The 16,297-nt window shown below is 46.2% G+C and overlaps 2 protein-coding genes across 2 annotated transcripts in view; both read right to left on the bottom strand.

Moving 5' to 3' along the window:
- dyrk1b (dual-specificity tyrosine-(Y)-phosphorylation regulated kinase 1B) overlaps positions 1 to 12,609 on the bottom strand; it is a 29,792-nt gene extending 17,183 nt beyond the window's left edge. Inside the window, exon 1 of the mRNA XM_084709991.1 lies at positions 11,743 to 12,609. The gene's annotated coding sequence lies outside the window, so the exon portion shown is untranslated. The remainder of the gene's footprint in view (positions 1 to 11,742) is intronic.
- Positions 12,610 to 12,970: 361 nt separating this feature from the next.
- fbl (fibrillarin rRNA 2'-O-methyltransferase) lies at positions 12,971 to 16,180 on the bottom strand. Its single transcript, XM_084710001.1, has 9 exons — positions 16,033 to 16,180; positions 15,302 to 15,448; positions 15,027 to 15,161; positions 14,778 to 14,872; positions 14,506 to 14,676; positions 14,206 to 14,338; positions 13,967 to 14,079; positions 13,696 to 13,841; positions 12,971 to 13,486 (listed from the first exon to the last, which is right to left on the bottom strand). The coding sequence occupies exons 1-9, from the start codon at positions 16,040 to 16,042 to the stop codon at positions 13,462 to 13,464; spliced, it is 975 nt and encodes a 324-aa protein (XP_084566127.1). The 5' UTR covers positions 16,043 to 16,180; the 3' UTR covers positions 12,971 to 13,461.
- Positions 16,181 to 16,297: the final 117 nt, after the last annotated feature.

The following is a 16,297-nucleotide window of genomic DNA, read 5'->3' as shown; positions in this document are numbered from 1 at the left end:
TGGAAACAGAAACACTGACACATACCTATTGTTGTGAGTAAAGACATGATGGACTTATAGACAGACTAGCACCTTCCATGAGAGACACACATGAACACACACGTAGACTTTCAGACAATCATTAAGTGTATCAACAGTTGGCATTTTTTTTTTTTAAGTATTAGGGGACAAAGGACATCTTAAAACTTTTTGAGGCTTCCATAGTTTAACCAGAAATAGTCTGAGGTCAGAGAGAGAGAGAGAGAGAGAGAGAGAGAGAGAGAGAGAGAGAGAGAGAGAGGGGGGGGGTGCAAAGTAGTGTTGTATTAACTTAGAATGAGTCTTCAGAAAGGCCTGAGAATAACTCTCTGTGACATGCATGGAGGCGCATACCATTGGTTGTTGAGGAAGGTTGTGTGTTTTGAGTTCCAGGCTGCGTGTTCATGTTGACTGTTCGTTTTTCTATTCTCCCTAAAAAGAATAGCAACCGGGATGTGGGAGGGGATGATGTACGAATCGAGGTTAAGCATGCCGTCATTCATCTAGCTCAGTATCCACTGTACCCTTCATGCGTATGCCCCTATCAGGACAACAACAAAAAAGAAATTAGAAAAAAAGACAACCTTTAACTTCACTGCATAGTGCTGTCATCTTGTACTGCATGGGTAGATTTCAGTTCCAACTTTATCAAACAGAAAGACAGCATTCGAGACAGATCTTTCTTGACTAACATCTCCGCTTGTGCTCTGAAACCTGTCCCCTTCACAAGTTACAAGTCTAACCTATTTTTATTAGGTGTGCATACGGGGTGGGTGGGGGTGCATACAAACTTTAAACCATATTCACAGTATGATGACTATTGGCCCAGGAATGATTTGTTTGTATTCATGTATTGGAAAGGGAGCTGAAAACATATTAAAATCCAATTCTTTTAATTATCCAAGTGCCAAACTATGATGTAAAATAGTTTGACAAGATGATCTGCATCAATGTCGCAAGTTATGAATGGTTAAACTAAATGAAACTAACAAAAACAAACAAACTGCAGAAACTATACAAATATACTATTAAATCAACAGTTTAAATAATTTTAGACAAAAACAAGTTATGTATTAAGATTTGTGTAAGCACTGTTTATTAAATGAAAAAAGAAATATAGTCACTGTCTGTTTTTACTAATAATTTAGGTTACTCAATATTGATAATGCAGTTTCTCCATCTATGTTACTTGATGTGACACAGCATATTAGACTAGTGAAGGTAGCAACATCATAACATTACACTAAACTTGGTTTAGCAATCAATTAGCCAGCAAGTTCTCAGTCCCCACTATCTCATAACTAGCAGAGAAGAACACAGCACGAACAGAAAGGCTGCAGCATCTGTGTGTTATAAAAGTATTTTGATTGTGTACGCACAAATGTATAGATAAATGTGTAAGTGTATATGTAAGCTGGCTCTCAGGAGAGAATGTGACTCGGTTCCAATAAATCACGTTTGCAAAGCTTCCAGACACCCGAGATTAAAACGCAAGGCGAAGACTTCGGGACTCACGTGCCTTGCAGCAAAATTCCACCCGGCAACTACACACTGTACCATGGTAACAGCCCTGCCATTGGTCCCGGGTGCGTTTTCAAATGACCAATGGGAGAGCCGGCAGCGGGTGATGCGTGTTGCTAGGTAAACATGATGCAGTGGGAAGATACGGTAGTCGAACTCCACTGAAGAATCTAGCGAGAGCCAGAGGAACGGAGGGGTAACACAGTAGCGAATTACAATTACACTGCGGGGAAGTTGTCGGGGTTGCGTTTCAGCTCTGCTAAACCTAGGGACGATTTTTAAAAGATGTATACTGAAGCAAATTCTCCTTTCATATTGCGGTTGCGCGGAACCAAAAGAAAAGCATAGATTTTCCCCAACGATGCGGCGGGGAGGGATGGTATGCTTACCAACAACGAATCACATGCGCCTCTGCTGTATTTTCAACCTCCCTATCTACAGGCAGAATATCCAAATATACATCACAGCTCTCATAGCCGACACTTTCCACTGGCAACACGCCGGTGCACCAGCCAAACCCAGGCAACTAAATAAGGCAGCGAGGCGCCGTGTGACCCGCAGGCCCCCACATTTTTAGAATTGGTTCAGAACTTTTACTTCCCTGTGAGTGACACCCACATTCCATCATCAGTACCACAACGACACAGAATCAGTCAGAACTTCTGGAGCAGAAACTCCAGAAAGTCACGCTGTTCCGTTATTGTATTAGTTCAAAGGTTATTGTATTATTAGTTAAACACCTTAGAGATTTCAGATCTGGACAAAGTTACAAATATAGTGTTAAAAGTTCTTAATTAATCTTTTTAAATATCTCGTTAATATTTCAAACTTGCCAGAGCACACGGTATTCAGTCAGAATTTCGCTAGTTCACATGAAACAAGGTAGTTTTCTCACGCTTTACCCTGTAGTGTATCTTTTGTGCAGTCTGTCTACATCACAAAGACCTGTGGAAGGCTGGGACAGGTCAGGTTAAAAATCCATCCACCATCTACAGCTGGTTACAACACACACAAGCACATGATAGCTTGTCATAGGAGACCCAGCAACAACCCAAGCCTGACATAACCTGCCTGACATGGCTTACCGTGCCCCCCCCCCCCCCCCCCTCCCCCATAAAAACCTCCATTGCTGATGTTGTTTCCTGGTGTACTATATATTGTGCAGCAGAGTTTGAAGTTACATGTGCCAGAAATGGCTCAATGTTGCTAGTGCCATGCGAGTTCTTCCAAGCCGCCCAGGCGCAGGAGCAGCTTGGGTTCACCCTGCCTGGTGGAGGGGGGCTGATATTGAGATTATTAATAGAGAAGGGTGGTCCCAGGAAGAACAGGTGATGTGGAGGGGCGGAAAATACACACACCGTCACTTGTAATAATGCTGGACACGTAACACACACCATGTTGCAACAGACCCGAAGACTGCAGAGACGTCTAAGAATTATTATGTCACACACCTGTTACCTTGAATAAACAACTGTTCTTACAGAGCAGTGAGCAAATCGTGTCAACTGTCCCAAAGTAAACTACCGTGTATCATATATGACCATGTTGCCTCAGCATACAGCTTGGGGTTTAACAGTGTGCCATACCCACATTTTTCATAAACCCCTCCGTTTCTTCATTTTGCTAATACATTTTTAAATCCTATGTATATATTGTCTACACTTAAGCCTATGTTTCTATTATCTACGCTGTTTGTGTCCTGAGATAACTGGAACGCCTAAAGATTATTTCCCTTTTCATACCCAACCCTTTTGTGAACTAACCCTTTCAGATGGATGACCCCCCCTCCCTACAACAGACACACCCATGTGAACACATACAGTATCCGTGTCTGTCAGCGTGTCACAGGAAATGTGTATGTATGTTTGTGTGTGTGTGTGTTAAAGATGGGGGGGTGGTGGTAAGGGGGGGGGAGGCGGGTGGTGATGGGGGGGTGACGGAGAGAGACACAGCCTGAGCGCATCAATCTGCACGTGTCTGTGTGCTTACGGCTGACCCTCTTCTGTGTAGAGACAGAGGAGAATCCCCACTGCTAATCCCTGATGAGGCTCCCCCCTCCCCCAGCCTCCCCCTCCCTCCCTCCCTCCCTCCCTCCCTCCCTCCCTCCCTCCCTCCCTCCCTCCCTCCCTCCCTCCCTCCCTCCCTCCCTCCCTCCCTCCCTCCCTCCCTCCCTCCCTCCCTCCCTCCCTCCCTCCCTCCCTCCCTCCCTCCCTCCCTCCCTCCCTCCCTCCCTCCCTCCCTCCCTCCCTGCCCCCTCCTTCCTCTTGCGACCTTTCCCCTGAAAAGCAAAGCGCTCATCCATTCCTGCAGACAAGACAGACATGCCAGATAGAGAGAGAGGTGTCGCTGTTGCCTACACCACACACAGCCTGCCTGTCTTCCAGCCCCAGCAACACTAGCAGGCTGATGATGATGATGCTGTGTATGCTGTGAATCTGTATCTATGGGATGCTTGTGAGAGAGTTGGACTGTTACAAAGCTATTTTGTGTCACAATGCAGTGCAGATTAAAAGGTTACTGACCGCCTGGGTCATGCAGAGTTTACATACTGATCAGGTTAACGGCTGGGATGTTCCCATCAGAGCTAATGGCACAATTCCAGGTGTGACAAATGCACACAGGCAATCTAACTGCACAGTCATACATCTGCATATACAATCATTTCTTTCAATAAAAAACACACACGCATACACACAGACACACTTATACATATCTGGCACATGTACACAAACATCTCAGATACCCCAAATAGGTAAATCAGGCAAAAGATGGGGCCAATGAGGAGTCTGGTTAGAGATTCCTCCTCTGCCTCTAGTGGTCCATAGCAGTTATTACAACGATCCACGGCATGACACAGTGAAGAACACACACACACTCTCACACACGCACACCACCCTTTTTAAAATGCCGAGCATCTTTCTCTGGTTCAGATCATAAATGCAGCATACTTTGTTTCCTCCCTCATCTCCTCTATCAGACACCCCTCAAGACACACTCAAGCACTAAGGGCAGCGCAGAAAATCAGTTCTCCCTTGTAGGCGACCACCTGTAGCTGTGAGTAAGGCAGCTGTATGGCACACTGTACAGCCAGAAAAGACACACACACGACACAGCAGCTCATTAACATGAACACACACACACATGCACAGTACTGCTCGGATCGATAAGAGACTGTGCTAAACTGTGTTTAAGAGTTGTGGTGGTCAGATAGAGATGTGTGATGACTGATGTGCTTTTCATCACGGAGATTCACGTGAGGGCTTGTACAAATCAATTGCTACAAAACACAGCCAATCGAAAACTGATAAGTATAATAATGATGTCATAATGTGTAGGTTTTGGACTTCACTCATGCTTGGAAGGCTTTGGAGAACAGGACGTTAAGACCGCTTTGGCCTAGAGATGGACCTTGTTACTGAGACAGACACTGGGACAGATCCTAACAATGCTACCAAGTTTTTCAACAGTAGTGCAAACTAACTTAATGTGTACGTTCATTCCGTAGATGCTAAACTTGTCCCTGTACTCATTGTAAGTGAGTCAGTAAGTTGCTCTGGATAAGATCCGTCTGCTAAATGACTTAATGTAAACTTCCTCCCAGAACTGTGTTGTCTCCCCTATAAAACTGAGAATGTGCTGGTCCATATTGTCCCAAGCCTGTCCTTGGTTTATCATTGCCTCCTCATCAACCTTCATGAACCCCACAGCAACTTCACTCTTGTGTGTGTGTGTGTGTGTGTGTGTGTGTGTGTTTGAGTGTGTCAGAAGAGCCAGGTCAGAGCAGCAGAATTTCATCAGATGGTTCATCTCATGCCCAGTGTCACACCACCAGCTCATCAGAGTATCGACTAACGTTCCATTAGCCAGCGGCCCAGGGGTTAATTGATGTGCATGTGTGTATGTGTTTCATGTGTGTGTGTATGTGGCGGGGTTAATGGACATGGATCTGTCACAGATGTGACTCTTCCTGCAGGGGGAGGGGCCGAGGTGGATGTCTGTCCAATCAATACCAACTACTTATCATCCCATTGGTGGGTAATTGGCTCACTTAGGAGGGTCCAGCCAACCACGCGTTGTGTCCTTTTTTTTGGATCCTGACTGTAAGAGAAACTGGTGCAGTTTACTCATCTAGTTCACGAACAGTCAGATCTTTGGTCTAGTGCAACAGACAGTTATAAGAGGATCAGCTTGTTTCATGTCACTGCGCACTCCTACTGCTCAGGTGGTCTATAACCTCATGGTAAATAACAAGACCTTCCCTCTCCCTTCTACTAACGCAGTTCAGATCCACACACAGGTGGCCGAAATGAAAACAGGCCTAAAAGAACATAACCTATAACCCTTAGTTCCTCTAGTCTTCACTGTCAAAAACCCAAATCCCTCTCTCTCTCTCTCTCTCTCTCTCCCTCTCCTAACCCTCTCTCTCTATCTATCTCTTCCTCCCTCTCCTAACCCTCTCTCTCTCTCTCTACTCTCTCTAGCCGTCTCTTCTATTCACCCTATACTGCACATACGATGTGATTAATCTTCTGTTAAGCCAGCCATAATCTCTAGAAGCTCTGGCTATTTAATTCTTGCTGTGCCAGCTTAGAGCTGGCATGGAGGCTGGCAAAGGGTATGTTAAGGCATGCAGACACACACGCTCTCTCTCTCGGGCTGTCACTGTCTCACACTCCCACAGAGAAGACAAGTTGTTCCCGCAGACAACCACACGCACACACACATGCAAACACACGCACACACACATGCAAACACACACACACACACACATGCAAACACACACACACACACATGCAAACACACACACACACACATGCAAACACACACACACACACATGCAAACACACACACACACACATGCAAACACACACACACAATCACACTCACATACTGTGTTTTTATTCCTGGTGAGGACAGTGACCCATGGTGCACATTCTGAGACACACAGATACTTCCTTGGACCCGGTAGAGGTGCGGAGGCCCAGGTATCCACCCACAGGACATCTTCCTTTTCCTTCCCCCAGATGGGACAGCCATCGCCCACAGTCATGTGGTCAGACAGACAGCCGAGCTAGCTAATGAATCTATTTGGCTGACACTTTTAATCCAAAGCCACTTACAATCTGTGGAACTCGTTTATGCGGAAGGGGTTAATCTGGGCCAATGAGGGTGAAGAGCATAACCCTAGGATACCCCTCGTTCGCGTGATAACACACATCCTGATTCCTGGAATTCCTTCCCTGATCCCACCTCTCTGCCTCCGCCTGCCCGCCTCCCCTTCACCTTGTCCTGCTGTTCCCCCACTGGTCCCCTCTCCTTCCACACCTGTCTACACCTGTCTGTGTGTCCTTAGCTGCACACCTGACGTTAGCCCATTAACCACTAACTTCTTGCCCCCTGTCCCCAGAAGCCCAATCCCTCTTGACAAGAAGCTTTTACAGGAGAGGATATACCTAGCAGGTCCACAGCTCTGACATGGCCAGGCCTAGTGTTTGTACCCATCGTGGAGTAAGGCCGTGCAAGGCTGGGATGCTAGACCAAGGGTCAGTAGTGAGCAGCCGGATAGGTGTTTCCTTCCTTCCTTCCTTCCTTCCCACTTCTCATCCTCTCCTGTGCTCTTACTCGCACATCCTCTCCTCTCCCTTCAGTCTTCCTCCTCTCCTCTTCCTCGCCTCTCTTCTTCCAGTGCTGACCCAGTTTCTGTTCCCAGTGAGGAGAGTGACCCAGCAGCATCCCTGATACACACTGTAAGCCACACAACACAGACACACACACCCCAGATCATCGTACTCTACAGCTAACAGGCCTCACAGGCAGTCAACAGTGCACGAACACACACTTGCTTACAGACACACACACACTGCTCTGGAAGACAACATGCACGACAATGATACCACAGTAAATACCACACAGAATCACTTTAAACCAGAACGTTTCCTGCACTTGCCGTTCTCTCAGTCGGATCCCACTGCTGCCCAGTGTTCACCTCGGGAAGATACAGTCACAGGCAAGTCAGCAAACAATCAGGTGTGCAGACTGTGAGACAGACAGACAGGCAGACAGACAGACAGACAGACAGACAGACAGGCAGGCAGACAGGCAGGCGTGCAGACTGTGTGACAGACAGACAGACAGGCGTACAGACAGGTAGGTGGGAAGACTGACAGACAAGACATGGGGACATGTTGGTAGACAAGAAACAAAGCAATCAAACAGACAAGCAAAAAGACAAACAAACAGCTAAACAAGCAGACGGACAGAAGAACACATAATCAGTAAACATGTTTCCATCCATAGAAACATACATTAGACCAGTGTTGACCAAGGCTGGCAACCATCATGGAGTAAAGGCTATTTTAAGAACTACTGCCTCCATGCCTTTCCCCCACCTCTCTCCTTCAAGCACACAGACACAGGCACGTAAATACACAGCTAACTGTCTTAATCTTGACAGCCCACATAACATCATTCCACTTCTCTCTCTCTCTCTCTCTCCACATAAAATCACCAGCTTACTACCTCTAGTGTACGCTTTTCTCTCTGGTTATTATTGCCTTTCTTTTCATTATTTATCTCACTCCTGCCATCCTCTCTCTATCCCCTTGTCCATCTGTTCTCTCTCTGTCTCTCTCTCTCTCACTTCGCAATATAAAGCAGGTCAGGCTGAAGCTACCACACACACACACACACAGTTAAAGTCCAGGTGGGGTGCAGAACAGCAGCATCAGATAGAAGACGGCAGGGTGGGGAGTTGGGGGTTTCTTGCAGTTTGCCTGGTTGCTCCTAGCAACAGCAGACTAGAGAGTGGAATTGTCTTGCGCTTCAGAGAGGCTACCTAACCCAGGTCACATTGCCTGTGATATCAGCAGTTAGCCATTGTTGTACCATTTCGCTGGGCCTCTGTGACTGACAGCGCCTCAGACCGTGTTATAACACCATAAGAGCCAGGCCCACCATAACCTCCAGCCTCACTGGTGCCTCAACCGTCGCTCCCGGCACTTGTTGAGCAGCCTCTATTCCTTGGTCCCAACCTAAATAAGCCCAACCCCAAGCCCTCCCTACCCTACCCTCTGTCCTCGAGACACAGATACTAAGCCCAAAATCAGAGACTCCTTCCCTCAGACCCGCATCCTTAGTGGCAACGGCCTCAGGCCCGCTACGAATTTAGGGGACAGCTTTCACCTGCAGTATCTGCTTGCGAAGAAGACGGGACTCAGTGCTTTTAGTCTGGACTGTAGCTGTGTGGGAACGGATACAAACTCCTTGTGCCCTGAGCTGCTGTTGTACCTGTTCTAGTCTAGTCTGCCAGTCCAACCAGAAGAATTGCTCCCAAACGCCACAACAATTACAACACCACTGGAGGATCAGCATTGTTAATGACATCCACAAAGGTAAGAATATCTGTGTGTGTGTGTCTGTTTGTCTGTGGCTCAATCATCTTAAGCTTCAGGTGTGTCGCTCAGGGCCCAAGGACGGGCCGTGTCCAGTGTGAAGTTGTTCGGATGAGCAGCTTGCGTGAAATAAATCACAACACAATCACCTCCATATTGATGTGCACTAAGCGATAGAACCATAGATCACTCCAACATGGTATCCTTCCGCGAGGCAAAGATGTGCTCCAAGACCCACCCTGTTTGCCAGATCACTAAAACCATTTCATTCAAATGGGAAGTGCACTAGTAGTAATAATAGCTATTTTGCTGTTAGGGGTGTGATGTAGTGCGCTCTTAACAGTCACAGCTAAGCAGACAGCAGATTCTAGTAGACCCAGTAGGACTAGCGGGGCCCACGACTCCCAGAGAGGCGGGGGACTAAGGCAGAGGGCAGAGCCCAAACCCCTCAGCCTGACAAATGTCTTGTTTCCGTACCACCACCACTCGAGAAGTATAAACAGCAGGTAGCCAGTGTGACAGCATGGTCCATCTGGGGGGATAGGGGAAGAGGCTAGATCTGTCTGGTCGTCTGTGGACTTCCAGGGCCTGCCCTACTGGGCCTCCTAGAGGGAGGAGGGGGTACCCGAACAGGGGCACGGTAGGGGGTAATTAGGTCAGAGGTGAAGGGAAGGGTTCCTGTAAAGGCGGCCTAGTAGACAGCACTGACAGGGGGAAAGCAGAGAAGAGCACTGCAGATTTTCTCAATGCAGCTACTACAGGCCAGGCCCTCGAAAGCACTCTATTCAAACTGAACTGAGTCCTTCCCCCTCCTGTACCAGACCACGTTTATCAGCTCTCCTGTGGTGTAGGGTCCCTGATATGGAGTAAACTTTTGAGTGGGTGGGTGTCCCAGTACCCCTTAGCCATCACACGGAGAAGTAAATCAATAGCAGGACTATGGTCTCTATGACAGACTAGTAAGCCAAGCCATCCATTGGCTGGACAAGGGAAAACATAGACATAAACCAACAATGAGGTGCAGAAAACTTGGGAGTCACCAACTAACAGTTGCTACTAACTTGATTACTTTAGAAAGCTCCTCTCTGCCTGCTAACTTGGGTGTTGGCATGACACACAAACACACCCATTGGCATGTAAAAGAAAGTTTATTACTTGGCCACCAATTGAATAATTTTGCCATCTCTAACTCTCTAACTCTACACCAGGGGACCCAGAATGGGAAAAATCCATCATAAACAAAAGGTTCCTGAATAAGCCCCAATAACATAAAGACCATGTTAACATGTAAGATGTGTGAGTGCTGTATTAAACTAACCTGTGCCCGATACCTGCTACATATGGCTGTTGGTGATCTGATAATCTGGGAATGACTCTTCAAGACAATGTCAACCTGCCACCAACCCCTTCAACTAAAAACCGACATGGACTGGTTGTCAGTTGGCTAGGACCTACAAACATGTTCTAAACAAAGGACGAAAGAGTGGACCGATTCATCTGATCAATATGCAAATTCTGATGGCGTATAGATCATATTCGAGCAGTAATTAACGGTTAAGAATGGTGACTGCAGTACAACGGTGGCAACATCATGGTTGGGGCTGAGGCAGTGAATCCATTTTGAACCGGCGTTTCTACTTCAACACCACAGCGACAGACTCGCGCAGAACGTTAGATGGAAATGAAGGGTGTAGCTGATACCAACATTCATCCCTGGGATGACTTTGCGACAAAAGGTTATTCACAATTGGAGAGGAAAAATATTCTCAAACACGTTCACAATCACAGTCTCTTTCAGTTTCATCAGAATATGCAGCACGCCCCTGCCGATTCACAGGCGTGTGAGCACGTATGCCGGTGACAGAAGGGAGGGACACTTCTAATGTCACCCTTCATAGCGAACACACTGAAGAACATCGCTCTGCCATGACATTATCCAATCCAGATGTTTCCCCCCTTGGACTGCATACAATCCTATGTGCACTCTTGTTATAAAGAACAGAAATGCAGTGGCCGGTGATGCAGAGGTTCTTGCACCATCAATCCTCTTCACAGATTTGCATTAACGAGATTGCAGATAAAATAATGGCCGAGTGTGATGAGAAATGACCTGAATCTTACTTCTGAGTTAGACAGGTATAAAGTAGGCACAAGAGGCATGGATTCGGGAGGATTTCGTAGTTATAAGCCTATACTAATAAGGCATGATGATCATGGATGTAGCTAGCTTACTGTATGGCAATGATGCCTAGCTGCATACCAAAGGGTAGCAGCTTACCTACTGGCAAGATGACTTCCAAACATACTACTTCATTTTATGGTTCCACTGCAGATGTTGAACTGGATGAATCCCGAGTTTAAGCAAGAGACAGGAACAGCAGCCCAATTTTGTGCAAAATCGCTCACTAATCTGATTCGCAGTCCTCCATCACTGCACAGATATTAACTTCGAGCAAATTATTCTCATCAACTACTGACATGCACAATTTGGTGGGGTTGCGATCGCAAATACTTGGTTTATCAGGACAACAATGGATTTAAATAGATAGATAAACCCATAAATTGTCCTTCTAGCAGTGAGTGGCCTGCACAGTAGCTAGCTAGCACCACGGCGATGGAGAGCGGCGCCCTGCCTAGGTGCTAGGGGACAAGGATGGGAGGATGCGAGTATAGCATCAGTCTTCCATCGATCTCATCAAAATCATAACGACACACACACACATACAATCATGACGACGTTAAACAGAAAACTGCATATAAAGTTCAATGAATAACACCGCGTCTGATACGAATTAATCGTTCTCCCACTTACCTCAGGCGGCGGTTCAAATCCAGCTTCCCGGAGCAGCCATTAGGAATCCCTCTCTCCCTCCGTCCTAACCTCCACCGCAGCTACCGGGCAGACTTCGCCGGTAAACCAATCCCCCCTCCCCCCGAACGGCCACCTATCTGCTGGGTGAGATATCCTGTCAAGGAGGGTCGTGTCGTTTTAGCAATAAATTCCCGTCAACACTCGGTGTTCAGTGAAGTCTCCAAAGCGCAGTCCAACCCAACGCGCAAGACCAACCCGCGGTTTTGCCGAGGTCCGCCCGGCACCTTGGCTTGCCAACTGGCTAATTTCAGTAGCTCGAGAATAAAAAAGGTACAGCAATACCGCGCGGGTTAGGATGAAAAGATCTGTCACCGGAAAAACTCTTGTCTTGGACCTTCTTATATCCCCTTCCTGGTGATTCTTGATTTTCTTATGGTGGTCTTGGTCCGTCGCTGGTCGAGAAATCTTCCAAACCAGCCACTGACTATCCAGCTAGTTAAGACGATTTAAGGGGATACAGGGAATGAGAGGTGTGTAAAAAAGAAACAATCAAAACAAAATTGGGGTTTTTCCGTCGCACCGCTATAACTAGCGATGAGCATTCGCAAGGGACCCCCCCTCTCTGCCCGTTAATCACGGGCTCCGTCACAAATCAACCTCTACGCCCTACCCGCTACGCTGTTGTGCAGATCTCTGAGGATGTGACTGGTGTAAGACATGTTGCTCTTACGACAACCCACTCGCCTATTGGCCAACTACGCTAAACTCCATATTGCTTTCACCCATCCAGATCTCAGAAAGGCTTGAAGGATGCAGGCCTAAGGATCTGATATTGGTCACACCAGCACTAGCTAGCTCTAGTCTGCGAGGAGGGTCTGCACTCTGCACGAAAGCGCGCCCTCGACACTGAAGCACGTTCTCGGAACTTCCAAAGATATTTCCCCACAAAATGGCCGCCCAAACAAACGCACTGCAATCACCCATCGAGTAACAATTAACAGTCTTGTTCTGCGATTTGCGGTTGTAAGAATAACTTGTATGTCAATTAATCATGTCATACCATTTCAAAACATATTATTTCGTTTTGTCATATCTCTTCGAATTTGCGCAGTATGTAGACAAATGGGTTAGAATTCAAATGACTGGGCTTCCCAAAACTCAGACTACCAGTTTAGCATGAGCAACACAATGACAGGTTGTAAAAGTAAATAAATTCACCAAAGCTATCTTCTGGTAGACTGGAATACACGTCAATACATGTTTTATTAAAAAAAACAGGGTTCAATATTACAGTCAGAAAAAGTAAATGTGTTTTGACGTCAACCAACAAAGAAATATTGCTATGGAGTTTTTTGTTTTTTTTTAAATCATTGATAAATTTTAACTGCAAACCTATACAAGTGGACAAGATTGCATGAAGAAATAAAAACAAAAGTTAAATGTCACAAAGATAAATCACTATATCAAGCTCTGTACAGTTACTCAGTACACAGTTACAGGATCCCCTGGAAAGTCCCCATCTTAAATGTGCTCTTCTCCCAGGTGGGTGTCATACTTCACCTGAAAGCCCCTAACCCTGAAAACAGGTACATGTTTGTACTAAGTAGCAAGCAAGAAGAATTCCAGAGTCTGTGAGCTGTGAGCTGGCGCCCTCCAGTGGCGAAGGGGTGACATGGCATTTTACAGTCACTGTGCCACAGATGTCAAGGGATGGCTCATTTATTTCTTCTGCTTGGGGGGTGGTCTACAAAAGAAGAAGATAGTCAGTGCATGACCCTAAACCACATTCAAGAGAACCGTTAGTCAAGACTCGGTCAGTAATCTTAAGGTCAGTGATCAGTAGTCAACATGTAATTGACGTTCTGTGTTATTTCGACACTCCGTTCCCCAAAAGGGATTTACATTAACACTAGTAATACAAACAGGAAAGAGAAGCCATGAGGTGATGTATACCTGTAGATGCCCACAACAACGGCATGATCTCTCTCGTATGGTTCCAAAGTGAGCTGCTCTTGGGGCTTCATGTTTTCTGAGCTCATTTTCTTCACCTCAGCAGCAAACACGGCTTCTGGGGCGGCAGTTGAGTCAATACAGTTGGCCTGAAAGATGAAACTCAATGTTACATGCATCCCTATTAGCACAAGTTGGCCTGCGAAAGACAGCAAAAAATAACAATGGTACAAATACTGTGTGCACAACTTTGGATGCAGTTAAAGTGTTGTACCTTGATGGAGATGACAAAATGTCCACCGTTCTTCAGGAAGTTGTGAGCATTGAGGGCGACTATTCTGGTCTGATCAGGCTGGGCAACATCGGCAAAGATGACATCCACCATGCCTGCCAACACCAGGTACAAAGAAAGGAAGGGTCCATAAGTCAGAAAAAAAATGTGTAAATAGAGGCTCTTGAAGTTTGTCCATAGCAAACAAAAGAAATGGCACTAAATTCAGTTGGTGAACGTACCAACAAGCATGCGGTACTTGTGTGGGTGGCGGGCGTCTTCAATTATAGGAATAATGTTGGTTCTCTTCTTGGCAACATTGAGCAGGTCACGACCTGACCGGTGGGAAAACTCCACCGCATACACCAGTCCTTCCTGTCCAAACAGGAAGCAGCAACAGCACGGGGTCAGACAGTTATTGAGAAAGGAATTAAATGAATGTATGTATGTATGTATGTACACAAAGGAATCAATAGCAAAAGGATGGTTAGTAGATTCAAGAGAACTGGTGCATTAGAGCAAGGACTGAAGGATCAACTCACAGGTCCAACGATATCTGACACATGGGACACTGTGGTTCCTGAGGCAGCTCCCAGGTACATGACCTTAGCACCAGGCTTGATGTGGATCTGGTCCACCCCCCCCAATATAGCAGCTGCTAGCTTAGACCGGAAAGGGTTCCATGCTCTGTACTCAATCTTCGTCTCTCCTTCCTGTTTATATAAAAAAAATAATTACAGATTCTCCATTCTTACTGTACTTACAGCGACTGCAGGGCATCGATGTTGGCAATGTATGATGTGAAAAGGCTCACCTCAACATTGATCCTCTTCTCTCCATAAACCGAGTCTCCAATCACCATATTCCTGGTCACCAGAGCATCCTCCTTACCACGGCAGATAAACACACCTTTGAAAGAAATATGACCACAACAGTTAACCTCCACCTATATATTAATATGGTAGATAAATCAATTCAATGGACAAAGCAAAACATTCCTTGTATATGGTAATCATTTAAATCCCGCATTTTATAATGACAGCAAATGTGTTACTCATCTCACCTTCGTGTCTGTGAGGCTCCACTGTGACTTTGGCACCCCCTCTGAAACCACCGCGACCCCCTCTTCCTCTTGGTGCACCTCTGCCTCCTCCACGGCCTCTGAAGCCACCCTCGGGAGACCTAAAGCCACCACCACCTTAAAAGAATAACAAATGTTATGGACAGCTCATTCATTTATGATACATTGTAATTTCTGGTTTAGAAAAAACCCTGGGCTGTTTAATATTGTGACCGCAGAGAATTTTGTTTTAAGAAACTCGTGTTGACGTTACTCACCACCTCTGCCGCGGAATCCGCCTCTTCCACCCCGGTCTCCGAATCCACCACGGTCTCCGAATCCGCCACGGCTGCCTCCACGGTCTCCGAACCCTCCTCTACCCCTAAAGCCGCCTCGACCGCCACGGTCACCCCGCGGACTGAACCCTGAAGAATAAAATCAGAAATATTTGAGTCGGATTCGCGTTAAAAAGGTATACATACAAACTCAAATGGACGCTACAAGAAGTGGTAAAAATGCCATTAATGATTGACCTTGTGGGGCCCGTTTTGGCCAAATTGTTGAAAATAAATTACAATGAACTCGCTAGCCATACTGGTTTCTACTTAAGTTAACAAAGTGCTTTCTTTGACGAGTCTTTTGAAAAAGTGGAGAAAGACATGGAAGTCGCTCGTGGACACCACGTGTAGATTTCCCAGACTATCTAAAATACCAATTCTGATGCCATGTGGGCAAGCTACAGAACTTGCCAGATAGGTACACTTATTGTTTTGAGTGCTACACATCGACAGTTACAGCATTCACAAACTAGCCAAGAACACACATTACATTTTATAAAGAAATGTGAACTTAATCTTGTGAACGATATCCGTGCTTTAAATAATAGCAACCCTTACGAAGCAGGCCGAAATGCTCACACAATTAAGTCACGTTATTGAATCTTCTTAAATCGTTCACCAAGCACAATTTATAGTTGATATGAGTAGTATGTATATATAATCAAAAGTACCTGGTCTCATATCTTGTCGTTGTCTTGATCAGTTTTTGCCTGCGCCTTTTCTTGCTTGCACCGAAGTTGCCTCTCCGTGTACTCTGCAGACGCTACACTTCCCTAGCTGCCCATGTGGTCGCTTACATCGCACACTCCCACAATGCACCGCGGTCTACAACAACACGGTCGTTGTGCTTTGCCTCTTTGTCCATTAGAGGGCTCTGTTTGCAAGGATAACTTCTGCCTGTGGTTGTGAGGTGAGGTCCCTCGCCGCAATATATGT

Source organism: Hypomesus nipponensis, chromosome 2 (genome assembly GCF_054491055.1).
Source record: "Hypomesus nipponensis isolate SF chromosome 2, ASM5449105v1, whole genome shotgun sequence".
Classification (NCBI taxonomy): Eukaryota; Metazoa; Chordata; class Actinopteri; order Osmeriformes; family Osmeridae; genus Hypomesus; species Hypomesus nipponensis.
The sequence above is the reverse complement of the archived record's forward strand: the minus strand, read 5'-3'. Positions and strand labels throughout refer to the sequence as shown.